We start from the raw sequence: 18,828 nt of genomic DNA, 5'->3' as shown, positions 1-18,828 counted from the left end.
TCCTTGGAGGCAGAAAATACTCCAGTATTTTGCAGAAATCACTGGAGAAGCTTTAGCTTGAACTGAAAATTCTGCTAGGGAAGGATGCTCTGTCACAAACAGAAGCAACATCAAAAGACATGGACAAATGTTGACATCTTCTCCGGAGACTTGGAAGACATGCAAGCCTGCCTCAGAGTATTACCAATTTAGCAGTCTTGACTCAGGTTAGTATTCAAATAAATGGTGGATTTAAAAGCCTTGGAAGAGACCAGTATGAAAGAAGGGGAACAGAATGCATATCAGATTGATTTTATAACATGTGCTTCTAACAGCGTGCTGCAGAAATTGATCTTGCTGTCTGTTGTGATTAGGATCAACATTTCTTTTCTATTTATTGGATTTGTATAGCCAATTTTCTTTTACTATGGAGGTTAATTTTAATTTACATGAGGCAGCTCTCAAAGTCAGCACCGAACGGGTGATGCTCTCACAGCCTGTAGCTGTAACTCACTGAATGTACAGCACAGTTTACAAATGTATATTTTCCAAGACTTAGAATACAAAACCAAAGCAAGATAGATAATTTAAAAATGGCTTTTACAAAAGCATGTGTGCTAGTGCTGAATGAATCTCACTATTAGCATTAAATATCTTTGATTAAGAAGAAAAAACAAAACAAAACAAAACTAAGAAGAGGGAGGCTCAATTCCACTGAAATCAGGACATCAAGAACCCCACACCTAGCTACAATGGGCCACATACTTACAGGTATTTCTTGTCTGCATATTGAGAACCAATTCTACAAATCTGTTTCCCATAACATTACACAGTCTAAGAGTATCCCAAACCAGCTATCTACAGCAGTGTTACTGAAATTTGTACAGCCACACAGGAGAAAAAACAAGGGACACCCAATATAACAAAGGCTGTGGTAAAAGCACCACTTGACTTTTAATTGCAGTAAAAGTGAATGCTTCTTTACCCAGGATGCAGCTGATCCACACGGTTGGATTATCCTCTAATTAACACCACTGTCAGCTCAGTGCAATGCCACAGATTCAGCAGCAGCAAGAATGAGGCCAGGAAGAGAAGGAAAGCTACCGAGTCAGCAGCTGGGGGTCTGGGAGGAGCTCACTGAGCTCTCCCAATTTTCCAGAGCTGAAGAATTTGCTCCACAGCTTGATTTAGAAAAGGACTAGGTAATTTTTATGACAGTTAGCCATAATTACAGCTAAACCATCTAATATAACATCATCATCTAATCATTCTGCTTTAGTGAGTGCACCGATTGCTTGTAACGTCTTGGAAGGCTTTTGGAGTAATAGTGAAGAACTGGTTATGAAAATTGCCTCAGAAGGACAGTCCTACTCTGGAGCCAGGATATCATGTTAGCAAACAGTTTGATCCCTGACAGCATCTCTTCTGCATTCACTAATACTGCTCCTCTAAACAGGTTAAACTTAACAGCTAAAAGACCTCAACATGGGCATGTAGTTTGGAAAACAGAGGAAAGATACATTTCAAAGACTTAGCCTTTGTGCTCAGGGGATAGCAAGGAATTTCTTGGCCCAGAATTGGTGGTGATAAGACAATGCTAGTAAAGCAGTGCAACTCACTTTTACAGTGCATCAACACCAATAGCCACAGAAACTGGGTTTGATCTACCTCTCCCATCCTGTACATACTTGTTAGCATAATTCCCCTGGCTACTGCATTGCAGGGTGGTGAGGAGTATGACACCAATGAGTCGGGGCTATGGGTTATGGGAAGAAAGCAGCCAGGACCTCAACCTGGCTTAGCCATGCTGCTTGGCAGGGACAGTTGCTGGATGCAAATCTCGCTTGTGTACAACACAGGGTACTCAAAGCCATTGACATATCCCAGATTCCAGGAGGGCTAATGCCTATTTACAGCAGTGTAACAAACCCAAGCTTGGACAACTGAGCCTACCGTGAAACCAAAATGAGTAGAAAACAGCTTATAATCTGTCTGTATATGTTATGTCACTTAGATAAATAACATAACCAAACAGTTCATCAGCTCTTTGAGATACAGATTCTAATTACCAATGAGGATTAACATTTTCTTTCTCATTCCATACTTCTCTTCCTGCATTTAATATGTAGCTCTTCTTCCTGTGCTGCTCTCCGTGCACACTTAAACACCACAATTTCAATTTTGTACAAAAGGATTCATAGTGTCTTATCTTATACAAGCAAAATACAACTATACAACCCTTAGATTTCAACATGCTCACCTAAAGAGAAATTATGTCTCTGAGTTTTTCAGTTGCTTTGTAATTTACCTATATATAGAGGAAGCCTAGGCAAACGAAATCAAGGAAAATGTAAAGGTACTGTGAATCTATGCAGCATATTCTCACTTTACCACAAATGTCAATATGGACAGCATTATTCCACTTTCTGTTCACAGATCTGTATTGTTTTCTGTCCCAAAATATATATATCAGTCTATAGTGCTCCAACAGTCAGTTTCTAAGGTAGGTCTTGCATTGAGTGAGAAAAATTCTGGTATCACAGCTTGGTCACAGTCATATTGTATTGATTGCATACTGATAACATGCAAATGACACATATATATTTTTGCCATACTTCTCTTGAAAATATTAAAACAAAACCGTATTCCTGAGGCTGTTCATATGTACCTCGCTCTCTTTCTCAGCAATTCCTGTTGTCTCCTTATCCCCTGCCTCGATACTGTCCTGTATAAAGAGGAAACATGGTCATCATCTTACTTGTGCTGAGGGAATGACTGCAGAGAAATTGGCATTAATCAAGCTTATTGGAAGAATGGCATGTATGGGATGCAATGAAATGAATGGTGGGAACTAAATGGGTTAGTATACAGTGAGTGGAACGATTCTTGCTGCTATATATCTGAAATAAAAGTAGCTACACAATTTAAAGAAATAATAAAAACAAACAAAGAAAAAAACAACCATGAGAAATAAAGCCTGTTAATTATAAAATGGTCCCCGCACTGGAAGTGCTAATGTCAATTTTATTTACTTTTGCTATCAGTATTCTCATAATAGCTCCATAGTGAATGAATTTCTTATTAAGCAATGACCCAAAACGCTGCTGACCTTACAGTTTTCCAGATGCCTCAAATTTCTCCCACCCAAGACTCAGAATGTTCCCATTCTAACCTGCTGCTGCCCCTGTAACTCACCAGTTTCCGGGAAAACTTTCTAAAACACTTCTTCCACACACGTTGGACTGCAACACATTTAAGGGGATTGTTCAAAGGTCACAAAGTTCATCAGTTTTTGCAGAATCACTTTTCTCTAGGTCCATACTCAGTTGTACATGCAGTGGGTGCCTGACATTTAAAACATTAGACATGTGTCAGTGGCTTTCTAAATCTGGCACCCATGAAGATGTTCAAGGGATCAATTGCTCTGAACAGCAATCCCAAATAATACTTTTTACAGCACAGATGATATCTAACATAAGGTCCTTTTCTACAGAAGCTGTAAAACTGCATGAGTTCCAGGTTTTGGAAAAGAGGAAAAAAGGGACAATTTCCAAAACAGGGGACAGTTGTGCCCCTGCTGGTTTCCAATTCTACTGTAGCATTTTGGGATTTAGTCGGCAACATCTCTTCTGCTTGAGCATGGATTCAGTTTTGGCTATTGCTCGGCCTAAATCAAGAGTTTCAGGTCAAGTTCAGGCCAAGAAACAGTTAAACCAGCTATAATTCATGTCTCATTTGGAATAGTTGGAAGTGGTTTTTTCTTCTGCTCAGTCTTGGCTTCTTGAAGATTGCAGGATATTTCTAAAGATGCTTTTCAGAGGAAAAGTAAATTTAAGCACCCTTATAGAAATCTCTTTCACTAATAAATTTTGAGGCTGCATTGCACACATATCTAGGTCACATTTTTCAAAAGCCCTGAAAGGGTGAAGACAAGTCATGCAAATCTATTTGAATGTGTGGTAGATCAGACTGCCATCCTTAGCAATTGTGATAAAACCTCAAGTGCTCAGTCTCCAATTAACTGCCTCCACACACCTGCCACACCAAAATTTCTACAAGTTTCAACTGAAATGCTTGCATGTTACTTTTTGTAATAAAAGGATGCTGAGTTATATCCAAACTTCACATCACTCATGTGTTTTCTAATCTAATCTTCCAGTATTGCCTGCAGTCACCTCATAAGACCCAGACATGTCCAGATGCCAGGGCAAGGCAGTTGCTGACAGCAGCATTACCATGGAAACCCCTCACAGCTTTATCCTGTTAAAATTACAATGTTACATAACATTTTCTTTTATATATATAGGAATAATTCTTCTTTCAAGCTGACAGACCATGCTGTGAAGTCCTGATTTTTGCGTTAATTTTAGAAGAGGCTAAACAGAAAAAAAAACCCACAAGTTTCAACTGCAAAATATAATTACTTCTTACTCTAGCAAAGCATGCATGCTTGCTACAGCATATTGCTCTTTTATTTATTTATTTATTTTTTAAACAGGAGAGATAAACATTGCCTCATAAAAGCTATCTGTCTATTGGCAATGGCAAGTTGGTTCACAAACACTTTCCTGACTTTTAATATTAAAAAGTGTCGAATTTCTTCCATAAGCTGTATTTAGAAGTCAATTTGCCTTCAGAAATGAGCACTGTTCTATGTCAGGAATGTGTTTGTCCCTACTCTTATCAGTAACTTGGAAATTCTCTCCCATAAGAATTTCATCAATCAAGCTTACAGCTTGGGCCTTGTTACAAAAGCTGATGCATTCATACATACACTTTTAAATGAGGGCTCTTTTAAAGCATAACTGGAAGCAGATTTTGTGGGAAAGAGAAAAGTAAGGAGAGTTCCCCTTACTTCTTAAGGATTATTTTGTACTAGTAAAATTAGCAGCATTGATCTTTTGATCAGCTAGGAATCAAGACTTTTTACCATTGTGGTGATTCTGTCCCTTTAATTGTGAAACATTTTATTATCTGTAACCAAAATCAATGGTTGCCAGCATCTAACAGAAATTTTATTTGCCCTGTGGCACCAATGGACCAAGACAAGAACATGTAATAAGATTCCATGTAGCAATTATGATGAGCTCTTGGAATGAAGTGTTTGGCAATACTGTTCGGGCAGATTAAGTAACAGAACCCAAAACTTCTGAACAGGGAACTGTACCCTATCCTCTGGACTACTCTCTCCTCAATTTAAATGAAAGCCCTACCAGAAAATTTACTCAAAGCTCCTTCAACAGCTAATGAATGCCATACATTCTCTGAATTAATGTGGTTTGACAGTTTACCACAGAAAAACTGTGCTGATTAGTGGCTGTCACCACAAACTTGAAATTACTAAAATCAATTAAAGATTCCTGTCAGATATATGTTATAAATCTCTTTCCACACCACTTTCAACTAAGTCACCACTCATAAAGTGAAGGAATGCTGAACCGCTGCTGAGAAATGACATGTTTTCATATTTTGCAACTCTGAAATTTTCCTTAGCTTTGATCATGGTTGTCGTTAATACTAATGCTCAAGACTCTTCTTTGCAAGTCCAGGAAAGCAATACTGGAACAACAGCCCCTCAGAGACAAATGAAGAATGATTCTACTTCCAAATCTTTAAGAAATCAACATTTAGCTTATTTTCCTAGACAGCTCTTCCAAATTGGTAAAGACAACTTTGTATTCTAAAGGTGACAAAAAATGAAAATAAACCTAGTAAAAACTGTCTAACTTAATGCCTATGACTTTCCTCCTGGATTGCTACTAAATTGCCCACCTCTCACACTGTCTTTCTCTCCCCACTCCCAATAGCTTGGCAGCCATTTGGAGCACGAAAGAACACAGACTGAGAATGCCTCAGCAACAGTCAGGCAGCAAAACAGGTCATAAAAAAGGCCAATGAATGGACGAGTCTGCTGCACACCCCATCCTGTCATTTAGTTAGCACCTCAGACACTGAAGATTTTAGAACTTTGTCTTAGTACAAGAAAAGGTTGGCTTCCTTTTAGAAAAAGTACTTCCATCACAATTTGTCTTTCCTTCATGAAATCTTTACAGAAAAAAAAAAACAAAAACAAACCAAAAACAAATTCAATCCATACAGAAACAACCTTTTAAGCTTCTTTGATATCTGTTCTTCACTTTATTTACTGCCCCTCAGTTACTAGAAGAGATCTCCTGACCAATGACTGATGTCCCATCCTTCCTCTACTCACTATCCTTTCTTTCTTCTTTATTCCAAACCATCAAATTTACTCCGTCTAACCATGAAGGATTTTCAACAACAGTCTGACAGAACAATGTGCTTCAGATTGTCAGTTTCATTGCTTGCTTTACTACAGAGCTGACAAGTTATTACAGTGATTTATATCAACAGAAAAGAGAACACGCATAAGGGAAAAGCCTGACTTCTGCAGACCATGGGGCCTTTGTTTGAGTATGTTATTATAGGAGGTCACTTGCTCTAGTGTTTGCTATGGACATGAACAAGAAATTAAAATTAAACATATTCAATATTCAATTTTTAATTAGAATCAGATTCAATTCATAATTCTAGGGAACACACTGGAATTGCTTTCCTCTAACCATTATGCTGCTGCTTCCACAGGTAGGAATCCACAGCGAATAGAAAGAATTAGACAAAACCAGGGATCATCCTCCCTCTCCCTCAAAGTTCTCCAGAACAGCATGCCAAAAACTATACCCATTTCCACCTAGAACATACTGTTTTTACTCCATTAGGAAGATAGGAGCAAGGGAGAAATGATAACTAGGTGGGTGCTGCAACTAAAGCTCAGCCTGCTTTTCCATATCATCCAAATTTGATACCAGTTTTTAATCCAGTGACACAGTTGGAACTAACAAGACAAAATCATCTATCTGTCTTTGAGAAGTTCTTTAAACTACAGCTGTACTCCAGAACCTCCTGCTGAAGACAGTTTGTGTGGTATCATGAGTGGATTTTGCAGTGATCCAACACCACCAGCAAACAACCAACCTGACAATGGTTAAGTGGGGCTTCATACCATTTCCAAGCCATTCCTCAGTTCTGTTTGTATGCTTTCCTAATGCTGATCCCCCATGTTAATGACATTAACCAACCTGTGGTCAGCAATAAACGTCACAATCAGGCTTGTAGTGCCTGAGCCATTGCCACTAGCAGGAATGTGAAACACAATCAGCTTCACAGACAGATCCATGCAATGCTACAGTATCTGCATATCTGATAAGCCTTTTGTTGATGCTCTGCACTGACTTGTTACTTCCTGTGAAACCACAACCATTCAGGTGAGCTTCCAGATAAAATGCCAGTCTTAAGAGGAATGACATTTTAGGACCAAAAGGAGAAAGTGTTGCTGGAGAGGCATGCTGTGACACAGCTGGGTGCTGAAAAATATAGCCATGATGAGGAATGGAGAGGATGGCTGAAATACAGCAGGCACATTCACTGTGATGCGAGATGGCTCAGATGAGGCTACAAGATGGGCATGGGGTACAGATCACTCACCGCAGCCTGCTCTGTTGGCTCATCTGGCTCAGCAGGGGTGGCCTCCTTTTCCACAACAGCAGCAGTAGGGGGTTCCTCGACCTTGAGTTCCCCAGGAGGAGCTTCTTCAGCCTCAGTCTTTTGTTTTATCGATTTTTTAAGTAAACGGGAAAAATCACAGAATCACAGAATTGTAGGGGTTGGAAGGGACCTCCAGAGATCATCAAGTCCAACCCCCCTGCCAAGGCAGGATCCCTACACCAGGTCACACAGGTAGGTGTACAGGTGGGTCTTGAATATCTCCAGAAAAGGAGACTCCACAACCCCCCTGGGCAGCCTGTTCCAGTGCTCCATGACCCTCACTGTAAAGAAGTTCTTGCGCACATTAGTGCAGAACTTCCTATGCTCCAGTTTCTGTCTGTTTCCCCTTGTCCTCTCCACACACTGCTGAAAAGAGTCTGGCCTTGCCACTTTGCCCCCCACACCTCAGATATTTATAGACCTGGATCAAGTCCCCTCTCAGTCTTCTTTTCTCAAGGCTAAACAGACCCAGTTCATTTAGCCTTTCTTCATAGGGGAGATGCTCCAGGCCTTTCACCATCTTTGTGGCCCTCCACTGGACTCTTTCCAAGAGATCCCTGTCTTTTTTGTACTGGGGAGCATAGAACTGGACACAGTACTCCAGATGAGGCCTTACCAGAGCAGAGTAGAGGGGGAGGATCACCTCCCTTGACCTGCTGGCCATGCTCTTTTTAATATACCCTAAAATGCCATTGGCCTTTTTGGCCATAAGGGCACACTGCTGGCCAACCTGTCATCCACCAGGACACCCAAAAAAATTGTTGAGGAGCATATGATAGTGCAGAGGAAAGAAGGGAATGGGAACTCCATTCTGCTTTTCCACTCCTGGCAGACTCATTACCACAGGGCTTTGCTGGGAAGAGGACAGCTTTACATTACTAATTAATTAATTTAATTACTAATCTACAGAGCATCTTCATCCTCAGAGTCCTGTACATAAACTGAGTCAGTCCTATATGCCTCCACTGCAAAGAGAGTGCTAGCTTCTTATGTTACTGAAAGCAGCAGCAGAAATGGGGGAGAAGCAATCAGTTTGCTAAGAAATGCTCTAGAAAGTGAGGGCAAAGTGAAGAAAGTCCCAAATTTTGGCTTCAAATATGATTTTTTAAAATTATCCCCTGTCCTTCTAATTTCAATTGTTTTCAGACAAAATGGTCCCTTCTCTGCTGAAAGTAGGAAACAATTTGCAGACTCAATCTGTTTTCACATATACATAGGCAAGTACTGACTGCATGAATTCTGCAGAATGGCTTGAATTGGAAGGGACCCTAAAGAGCATTCAGTTCCAATCCCTCTGTTATGGGCCACCTGTTAGATCAGGATGACCACCATCCAGAGGTACCCAGAGCTTCACTGGGCAGCCTGTTCCAGTGCCTCACTAACTTTGGAGTGAAAAAAAAGAAAAAAAAAAAAGTCATCCCTGGTTTCTTTTTAATGCTTATTTCTTTCTGAGATCTCAATCACCTACAAAGCATCTGTTTAGCAGCCATGCTTCTGGAATTCCTACCCTTTAAAATTCTGGCCTATGCTTGTTCTTTAGTGAGTGTATCTAGTAAACATCACCAGTCCTGCAAGATGTTTGGGCCTGTAGCAAAACAGCTCCCAGCAAAAGAACTACTTCTGCTAGAGACATAACCTTGCAAATACATACACAGTAAAGGAGAGAAGTGCAAGCTATGCTCAGCATATTCCATTTATAAAGATGGCTGACTCAACCAGATAAAATAACCTCAGTAGATTAATTTGCCATGAACTAATTGCTCAGCATAATATGAGCCTCAAAAGCTATTTAGCTGCTTTGCAGTTGATAAGATGCAGATGGTTAGAATGTCTTCTGTAATGAAGAGACAGCTTCTGTGAAATTCTTAAAAATATTAAAATCTTTTCTCTGATATTTTTCAGAAAACAAAACAAAATAAAAAAACCCACCACCAAACCAAAACATATCCTTTCAGTTCTTTTCTCACATATTCCTTTGGCAGGCTTATTCTTAATGACTTATAGAGAAGTCTGCCTAAGCAAGACCTTCAGGATTTGGCATAGAATAAAGAAACATTCATTATATTATACCACGCTGTGCAGAAGTCTGTCTCGTGTGATAATACTAGTTCCAAGGAATTTGACAAGGAAAAAACATGATTGAAATGAGAAACAAAAGACAGATTTATCCCAGTTAAGATGGCTAATGAGTTTCCTGGGGCTTATTACTGGAAGAAACTTTCAGGCTTAAAATCACAGGTAATATGTTATAACGCAGATTGTACTGATGTTCTTGGAGTCACTTGTGGACAAGCAGTCTTTAAACTACTTACCACATTTGAGCTACAAATAAAAATACCAAAAATGCTCTAACAGTATTCAGTAACCATTCTAAACACAGACACCACAAGAGGCATATAAAACTAACATATTCAGTATCATTCTTCTGCTCTTACGTGACTGTAGCATTCATCCAGCAATGATGCTACTCCATATCCTTAATTCAGGCTAACCACAGACAGTAATAGAAACTAAGAAACCACCAAAGCATGATCACTTTCAACAATATTCCCACCCCTTAAAAGACTGTACCTACTATTAATAAAATGTGCAAGATAGATAAAGTTGTAGTAATATTAGAGGAAGGTATAACAACATTGAATTTGAGCACTTCCTTGCTGTACATTAAATCACAGTACTCATTTTTGCTGTTATGTTGACTATACCTTCAAAAATTAGAAGTATATATAAAGAGGGCATCCTGTTTTTCTTTTTTCTGCAGTGCTATCCTTGTGAAGGACTTTCAGAAAGTAAAGATTTATAGCTACAATGCCATACCCACCTATTCTTTTAGGTTAAGATTTCATGAATTAGAGGATGGAAAACACACATTTGTACAAAGGAGCAAATATTTTTGTACAAAGAAAAAAAAAAAACAGTACCCTTTTTTTTACACAACATGTAGAAAGGAAGTAAAATCCACCACTTACCAGAGTCTCTGTCACATTCTCATTTGATTGCACAGTAAATGCAGCGGTATCCTAGATATAGAAAACAAAAAAAATGAAGCAACAATATTTGATATGGGATGTATCTAGAAAGACATATTTTTTATGGCTTACTCAGGCATAACTATCAGTAACTGAATTTAGATAGAAAAACGATAATCTAAATAGGTATGAATATTAATATTAAAGACCTTCCTTCTTCAAACGCGTTCCATGATTTTAAAATGTTTTAAGTTATTCAAATCAGCGAAGACTCCGTCACTGAACACAAGTGAATTGCAAGGACTTTGCGTCAGGCACACTGCACTTCTAAATAGTGAATGCCAAAACTTTATTTTTCCAGATTGCAAGTGCATAGGGAGTACACTAGCTGTAAGTTACTTACACATCTTCTTGATTCTGGGCTTTTAGTTGAATAGCACATGCACTGCTAAGTAATAAGAGATGTGAAGTCTTATATGCATTAATAAGACATGGAAGCCAGGAACAAATTTTCAAACATCTTATTCAGAAACAGTTATTTCTGAAAATGCATATGTTTATTCCTACCATGAGGGTGGGAAGGATGAAATTTTTATTTCACTCCAAGGTGAACGCTTTCCCTTAGAGAAAGTGGTGTCAGTTTTGTAATTTAGCCCTTCCCTCTGAATAATTTACTAATGCAAAAGGCCTGTAGCAAAATTAATAAGCACTGAAGGACTTTTTTTCCGCCTTGCAGATGCCCAGCTTTTTTGTGTGCATATCTAAAAAATGGTGTACAGAGTATGCTGTGGGGACACCAGTCTCTGAAAGGCTGCTGGAATTTAAGAAGGCCCCAGATTATCTGCATTATCACCTGCGATGGTGGCCCTGGAATTTGAGAGTGTAAACATGTACCGCACTGCTGCAGTGCCTCCTGCAGATTCTCAGCATTATCACAGCAGTAAATAACTCAGATTTAATTCACAGAGTAAAACATATTTTAAATGAAAACAAAGCTGCAGAAACAAATAAGGCTCATTTCATATATAAACACATAAATACTTAGAGTCACTGAACATGTGTGAAAGCTATGAGGAAGCCAGGATTTTGAGATCCAAAAAAGAGAGCAATAAAAATAAGAATTCAGTTCTTTAATATGGAAAATAAGAAGACAGTCCTGCTAAGCTAGTGGGAGTTTTCCAATTAAAGTCAGTTAGGCCAAGAGTACCAAGAATACTAGCAATCTTCTAGGAACATCTGGGAATACCTTCTGAGGGCAGACAAGTTTAGGATTTGTGTCATCGTGACATTATTGTGCAGCTGGTCTGTAGAGCAGAGTTTTCAAAACTGTGCAGATAGTCTTAATCTCTTCACAACAGAACAGAAAAAAACTCTCAAAATTTGCTTGTTTCTTACCTGTGCAAATCCATTAAATGCAGTGCTGGATGCCTAAGTAGAAGTGAAAATCAGAACAAAGTATGATTTGTTTACTAAATGAGAACATGGATAAAACATTTCTATTTGCAAAATAAAAATAGGCCAGACATTAAAAAATAAAATAAAAATAAATAATAACAAAAGGAAGGGCAAGGCAGAAAAGATACTTGATGACAGTGCTATTTGATAACAGATTTCACAGGCTTAAAGAGAACACCAAAACGAAAACAAAAAGCGGAGTGATTTAATTATTTTTATAAGAAGAAAAAAACGACTGTAGATGCATTTAAAATTATACATATAAAGTATAAAAGCTGTGAGACACCATGTGCCTTCACAGTGTGAAGCTTCATTCACCTTTTTGAAATGCATTTTTGTCAGCCTGCTTCATTACATGGCTGAAGGGCACCACACTATGAACAGCTGAGCGACAACTTTTCGAAAAAGAATTGTAAGGGCTTAGGAGGGGTAGCGGGAAACACACAGATGGATTGGTTTTAAACGACAAGGTTATGCATGACCTAAGGAACTCTTTGTCTAGACTAGGCTACACACTGGGGTAGGTACCTCTTCTTTATCAGCCTCAATTTCCTGGTACAACAATCCATATCTCCGGTTAGCAATTTCATCTTCAGATAAATCTGAGTTGTTGGTCTCATTGTCTTTAGGACTAGTTGAACTCTCGGTGCTAGCATTTCGGGAATTTCCCATTTGAAACAGAGCCACGGGTCTAACTATCTCATTGCTACGTCCAGCATTGCTAACACTCTCCTGCTCCCCAGGCAAACCTTGTTTTATTGGTTCCTCCTGATTTATATTGCTTGTGCTTACATTTACTTCTCCCCAGATGTTATCAGTCCCTCCCAGGTCCTGTGTAGACCACTTATCACTAATGCCTAACCAAGTATTTTCTATGTTACCTTCCTCTGAATCTTGCTGCTTGGGGAAAAAAGGCCAATTATCTAGTCCATTGGCTTGGCCATCCGACATATTAGAAAACCCCCAGGAATCACTAGTAACTGTTGGATCCCAGTTGGCCAGCCAGGGGTCTGTTTCCAAGGTTTCAGGAATACTACTGCTATGAGGATGCTCTTCAGTGGCTGCTGCTGCTGCCCTACCTGTCATTTGGTCTTCTCTATTATCTAGGCCAGGATTACCACAGATTGTGCTAGTAACATGAGGTGTTTCAAGCATCGAAGCCCATTCTTGAGGGCAATCTTTGTCAGCAGCAGCTTGACTTTCATTGGTGGCACTACCATTTGGGAGGATGCTGATACTACTGTCTTCGGCTTCTTTACCAGACTCTTCTGCACTGAATAATTCAGCATCACAAAGAATGTTTCCAGTATTTGTGTGGTCCTTTTCTGTGTGGTCAGAGACCATCACACTTATTCCCTCTGTGGATGTATTCTGTCCAGTAACATTGTCAGCTTGGTTTAAGCCATCCTCAAATATTGTTTCATGGTCCTGATTCCAGATACCAAAGACACTCTCAGGTTCATTGCCAGTGCCTTCTGTAGTTTTACAGCTGCCCACTACTACTTTGTTCCCATCTTCCAACTGTGTGCTCAATAACGTTTTTTCTGAATCTGTTTCCTCAGTGGTGTTTACTCCTTTGAATTCTTTTTCCCTAGGGATTTCTAGATTAGCAACACTATCTTTTCCAGCTTCCCCAGTGCTAACTTCCAACTCATGTAAACTGTCTACCTCAGTGCTGACTGCAGTTTCATACTCTGACTTAGCTAAGCACTTACGAAGCTCTGCCTCACTATTTCCTTCCATTTCACCAACTTGCTCTTCCATTTCCTCTGTACTTTCTACCTCCTTGTAGTTAACAGCTCCATTCTCTACCTTTTCACTTGGCTTGACACCTGCCCACAGAGATTCTTCTTCCTCGTGCTTTTCCTCTTCCTTTTGCACATCACATGGGAGGGGTTTATCCAACAAGCTATCAGTTCCCAGGATAGGTGTCTCAAAACCTGTTATGTTCTCTAAATGCTGACTGGTTGCCACATCTTCCCATGGGACATTCTTAGCATCCATCAGGTCCTCCAGCGAAGTCCTCTGGTTTTCACTTTCTGAAGCAGACCCTGGTGCAGCATCCTCCTGCTGACCTACAGCAGGCCAAACACTAGCAGGTAGAATACCCATGGATTCGCTTGAGGTTTGCTCTGCCCCAGGGAAAAGCAAAGAACCACCTGTAGTAATTTCCTGGCTGACACTGGGTGTGCTAACATCTAGGCCCCAGTTGAGTGAACCTAGATCAGTTTGGGATCTGTTAACATCTTCTGATGACCCACTGTTTGGGATTTCCTCCATGAGGTTACACAGGGAAAGACTTTTTGAAGAATCAGGCTTTAAGCAGACAGAAAAGCAAAGAAAAAACACAAGATGAAAAAGATAAAGGCGGACTTGATGAGAAAACACAAGATTTATATTTTACTAGAGTAATTTTAATTTAAAGAATGAAAGTGACTAAATTAAGCAGTTTAAGGAAAAGCTATGTGGCTTGTGACATTTGGAGGTAGTAGACTGCAATCTAGAAGAGCAGCATTGATAGACAAAACAAAAAACTATATATTACATCACATTGGTTAAAGCATGCATATAAAGCAACTGCAGTTTTGGGTAGAAGTTTGCTTACCGGCTGCACCAATTCACTTGTTGTCTGTATAGAAAAAACATTTAAACAGAAAACAAGAATACAATTTTTGTTGTTGTTACTAGAGCAGCAGATCATTAATTATCTGTTCTCTAACTAGCAGCAGTTACCAAACTGGTGGAGGGACACAGCAAAGGATCCTTTCCTGCCACTCCAGTGAAGACTAAAGACAGACTCCTAAAGACAGTCTCCTGAATTTAAGCCTGCTAGCCACTGGACTACATTAGAAAAGAAGTTCTACAGTTACACTGAATATTTATTACACCTTGCTTTCCTCCGAGACCCACTGACTTTTTTTATCACTGTTACTTTCAGTAGAAAGGAGGAATCATTCCGTAACACAGCGAAAAAGGAAGGAGGCAAAACAAGTGGTGGCAGTGGACAGCTCTGACACTCCATCACTGTGCCATGAAGAAGCATTTACAGCCTCATACACACTATGGCATCAAACCATACAGCGAGCTATCTGTACCACCACTTTGAAGGGATACAAATGCTGCAAGAAAGATAACAACTATCCTGCTCTCAAAATTATGAAAAAAACTGTTAAAGGTTGAGTAGCCTTAACTTCAAACATTTGGCTGTGAACTTGATAGTTCCTTTTTTGGTTTTCACTAGAGGAAATAGGAAAATAATTATATTGCAGAATATATATACATATTAATATGCTGTAAGAAAACCTGTGAAAGGAAGAAACTGATAGAGATATGTAATATTAATTTAAAGTTATTAATTTTGTCAACATTGAAATTTTGGCTAGTCTGCACACATGACTTATTTTTGGACTTCTTTTAAACCATACCAACTGAAAGAGATGAACACTTAGAATACACATCACATATGCTGTATGCTCACAAGTTAATGCTGCAAATCTGAATGCATGAGAAGCATCCACAGATTTCTGCGCTAGATGAATTAGCAAAAGATCAAAAAAGGGTCTTTAGTGCTGCATGCCAAGTCAACCCAACTATCTTCACGACACAAAGGCAAAAGAAATCTCACAAAGATTAGCTGTTTTCTTCCTGCAGATTACTGTATTTGATTAGACACCAGGAGGTGGAAGGAAGTATTTCCTAAAGCAGCAGCTGCTTTTGTGAGTAAAAAGTTCACTGTATGCAAACTATGAAAAGAACAAGTCAGATTCTCTCTTCACTTCCAAAATGTGACAAAACAGGTGCCTATTGGGTTTAAATTCTACTGATTAAAGGAACTATGTCTTCAGATAATTAAGAAAGGTAGCTACCATGCATTTCTACACTCTAAAAAGTACATAACGGATGTGAATAAAAGCAGCAAACCCTTAGCTATAATGACTGTGAATGTTATTAGCCTGGATTTCAAGCATGATTTATGTTTTGTAGGCCAAGCAACAGTGGTTCTTTCTTTTTTTTTTTTTTCTGCTTGCTTCAGTAGATCCCAGGTGGCTTCACATACTTTAAAGTATTTGTTATGGTCTATAAATTCTTTATCTTGGCTTTTGCAGAAAGTGTTATCAGTCCGAGTTGAGAGTATTACAAAATCTGATGCACAAAAATATCCCAATTCACAGTGATAAATGTCAGTCTTACCGTCCACAAATCCCATGGCAATGTCTGAAAAAGAAGTGGAAAAAAGATGCTTTTAGAAAAATACTGCTCATATATCATGTATCTGATATGCTACATAACTAATATGAGAGAAGAACATATAAATAAACATATTTATAATATGTATATTTTATATGTGTGCATGTGCATATATTTGCAAAATATGATTTTTGGTTAAGTAAGATGAGCAGTATGTGGTGGATTGTGGTATTTTCCACTTCAAAGCAGTAGTTGTTTTCCAGTGGACTCATACCACCGGGTATTTGAATGATAAGTACAGTCTGAACTGGTGATTCTGAATGACGTTCAACAGGTACAGGAGTGCCCGCAAGTTATAAGCTTTAAGAAGCTTACAGAGGTCAGCATTTTTAGCCAGTTAAGAAATGATTCTGCTATCCACTGAGAACAACTTATTCAAGTTCTCAAACAAAAGGAAGGAAAACTACTTTTTGGAGAAAGAAAACAAGAGTGTTGATCAATGTTTTCATTTTCTTGTCCAGTCTGTTAAATACTCGATATTAATGACTTAATTATTAATCAGAAGATTAACGGTATTAATCAGAAGAATTGAATGGACAGACAAAAGCAGAAAAACAGGCATTAGGTTTGTTTTTTGAATTGTCTGAGGTACTTTAAACACATCTATTACATTCACATCTGAGTTAAAGTACATGAAAGATAAAAACTAGAGATATTCATAAAGTAAAATGCAAAACTGTTCCTGAAACATTTTCATATATTTAATGTTACACCTAGTATTTGTTAAGAGAAGTTCCTTCCTTCCTTCCTTCCTTCCTTCCTTCCTTCCTTCCTTCCTTCCTTCCTTCCTTCCTTCCTTCCTTCCTTCCTTCCTTCCTTCCTTCCTTCCTTCCTTCCTTCCTTCCTTCCTTCCTTCCTTCCTTCCTTCCTTCCTTCCTTCCTTCCTTCCTTCCTTCCTTCCTTCCTTCCTTCCTTCCTTCCTTCCTTCCTTCCTTCCTTCCTTCCTTCCTTCCTTCCTTCCTTCCTTCCTTCCTTCCTTCCTTCCTTCCTTCCTTCCTTCCTTCCTTCCTTCCTTCCTTCCTTCCATTTTATGGCTACAGAATGCCTCTGCTTTCACTTTCACAAATAAAAGACACAGTAATAAATCATTACTCAGATTTATAGCAAATTAACATCAACATCCATTTCTCATTCAGTTTAATTTTGTTATGCCCAGGTATATGCTTCCTCTGTGCTGGTGTAACTTGCAAGTGTACCTGCTTACTCTGGCATAACCTTGTTAGATGAACATTCCAACTTTAACACATATTAATAGCTCTTTTCTATTAGTCTTAACTGATGCAAACCCCAGATATCCTCCTGACTTTCAGGGAAAGATACTGCTCATTTTAATTTCTTCACTTTTTCTTTCAATGCTCACAAGAGAGGGGGAGAATATATTGAAGGCAAAACAGACCATAGCTAGGAGGTGAGGGTCAGCCACATTTAGAAAGGACACTTCTGAAGCATTCATAGAAACAGAAAAGCAAGTGAGGAAGGGCAGGCTAAAGCTCTTTTACTGTGATCTGATCACAGTGGCAGAGTAGTGGAGGGAAGTAATTAAATGATCAATAGGGAAGTCAGTCTGGCCTCCCAACACAGACAAATCCTGCCTTCAGTTCATTACTCCAGCACAGTTTTCTGAAGGGAAAATATCCACATCTGAGGCAAAACCAGGACACATACAGAAAGAACACTTCAGGCTGACTTAATCTCCATGCACAGGGGTCTCCAAATACTACAGTCATCATTCTGTCTACGATCCCACTGCAATGATGCTGTCATATCTAGTGGGACTGATACTAGACTGTAGGGCTATTCTCTCTTTGCTTAAAGACATGGTGCTCTGACTCATCCACGCACTCTTGCATTAACCATTTTTTCTCATGTATATTTGTTGAGATGAAAGGTGAAAGAAGAGATGGAAGGTGCTCAGTGAATGCTTCCTGTGTACCCAGATGAAACCTTATAATGTACTTTTCTACATTTAATTATATTCAGTATTTCATGGAACAGATGAACTTAAAACATTTTTCTTTTTTCATTAAAACAATAAACTCTGCAATCTGTATAGTAGGATGTCAAGACAAACAGACTCTGCCACAACAGCTGATTTTCTGTGAGGTTTAATGATTCTGCTGCTCTCATCAGGCTTTTTCCAGACAAGCTGAAGGGGCAGAGCTAGCAAAGGCAAAGCAAGAATTTTCTGTCACTGCTGAGTGCCAAGAGATCATTTCTTTTCTTTTCTTGTTTTCAGAAAGCAAGAAAAATAACATGATGCACAAAGCCTCTCTTATAGTTAAATACTCATAGCAAAAAACAATGAGAAACTTCTGTTGATATTTGGAGTGCTGACAGAGATCTCTAACTCATTAGAGATCAGTACAGATCTCATTATATAACTAGGACTGTATACCAAATAAGAAATTAATTAACTGAGATCAAGGACTTCCTCAGCCTTAAAGCTCCTTGTCTGCTCACTCCTTTCCTCGTGCTGTATTACTGAACAGCTTATTAGTCTTCTCATGTATTGCAGAACAAGCAAGGTTAGTGATAGCCACAGGGATAATAGGTTTTGCTAACAGTGTGTTAATATTACTTCTTTGTCTGTGTACAATGCAGAGCTACAGCTATG

The 18,828-nt window shown here is 39.0% G+C and overlaps 2 protein-coding genes across 3 annotated transcripts in view; both read right to left on the bottom strand.

Annotated features, from left to right (window-relative positions):
* LOC140247687 (amphiphysin) overlaps nt 1-18,828 on the bottom strand; it is a 99,349-nt gene that overhangs the window by 8,179 nt on the left and 72,342 nt on the right. The window contains exons 13-18 of one of the 2 annotated variants that reach the window (XM_072327528.1): nt 16,158-16,181; nt 14,572-14,595; nt 11,907-11,939; nt 10,512-10,562; nt 7,483-7,599; nt 2,648-2,704 (exon numbers count right to left, since the gene is read on the bottom strand). In XM_072327528.1, coding sequence (XP_072183629.1) covers nt 2,648-2,704; nt 7,483-7,599; nt 10,512-10,562; nt 11,907-11,939; nt 14,572-14,595; nt 16,158-16,181 — 306 coding nt within the window. The remainder of the gene's footprint in view (nt 1-2,647; nt 2,705-7,482; nt 7,600-10,511; nt 10,563-11,906; nt 11,940-14,571; nt 14,596-16,157; nt 16,182-18,828) is intronic. The other variant, XM_072327529.1, reaches the window with a different exon arrangement.
* On the bottom strand, nt 12,363-14,375 carry LOC140247688 (uncharacterized). The gene has a single exon (XM_072327530.1). It carries the CDS (start codon nt 14,244-14,246, stop codon nt 12,465-12,467), a length of 1,782 nt encoding a protein of 593 aa, XP_072183631.1. The 5' UTR covers nt 14,247-14,375; the 3' UTR covers nt 12,363-12,464.

This window comes from Excalfactoria chinensis, chromosome 2 (genome assembly GCF_039878825.1).
Source record: "Excalfactoria chinensis isolate bCotChi1 chromosome 2, bCotChi1.hap2, whole genome shotgun sequence".
In the NCBI taxonomy this organism is placed as follows: Eukaryota; Metazoa; Chordata; class Aves; order Galliformes; family Phasianidae; genus Excalfactoria; species Excalfactoria chinensis.
The sequence above is the reverse complement of the archived record's forward strand: the minus strand, read 5'-3'. Positions and strand labels throughout refer to the sequence as shown.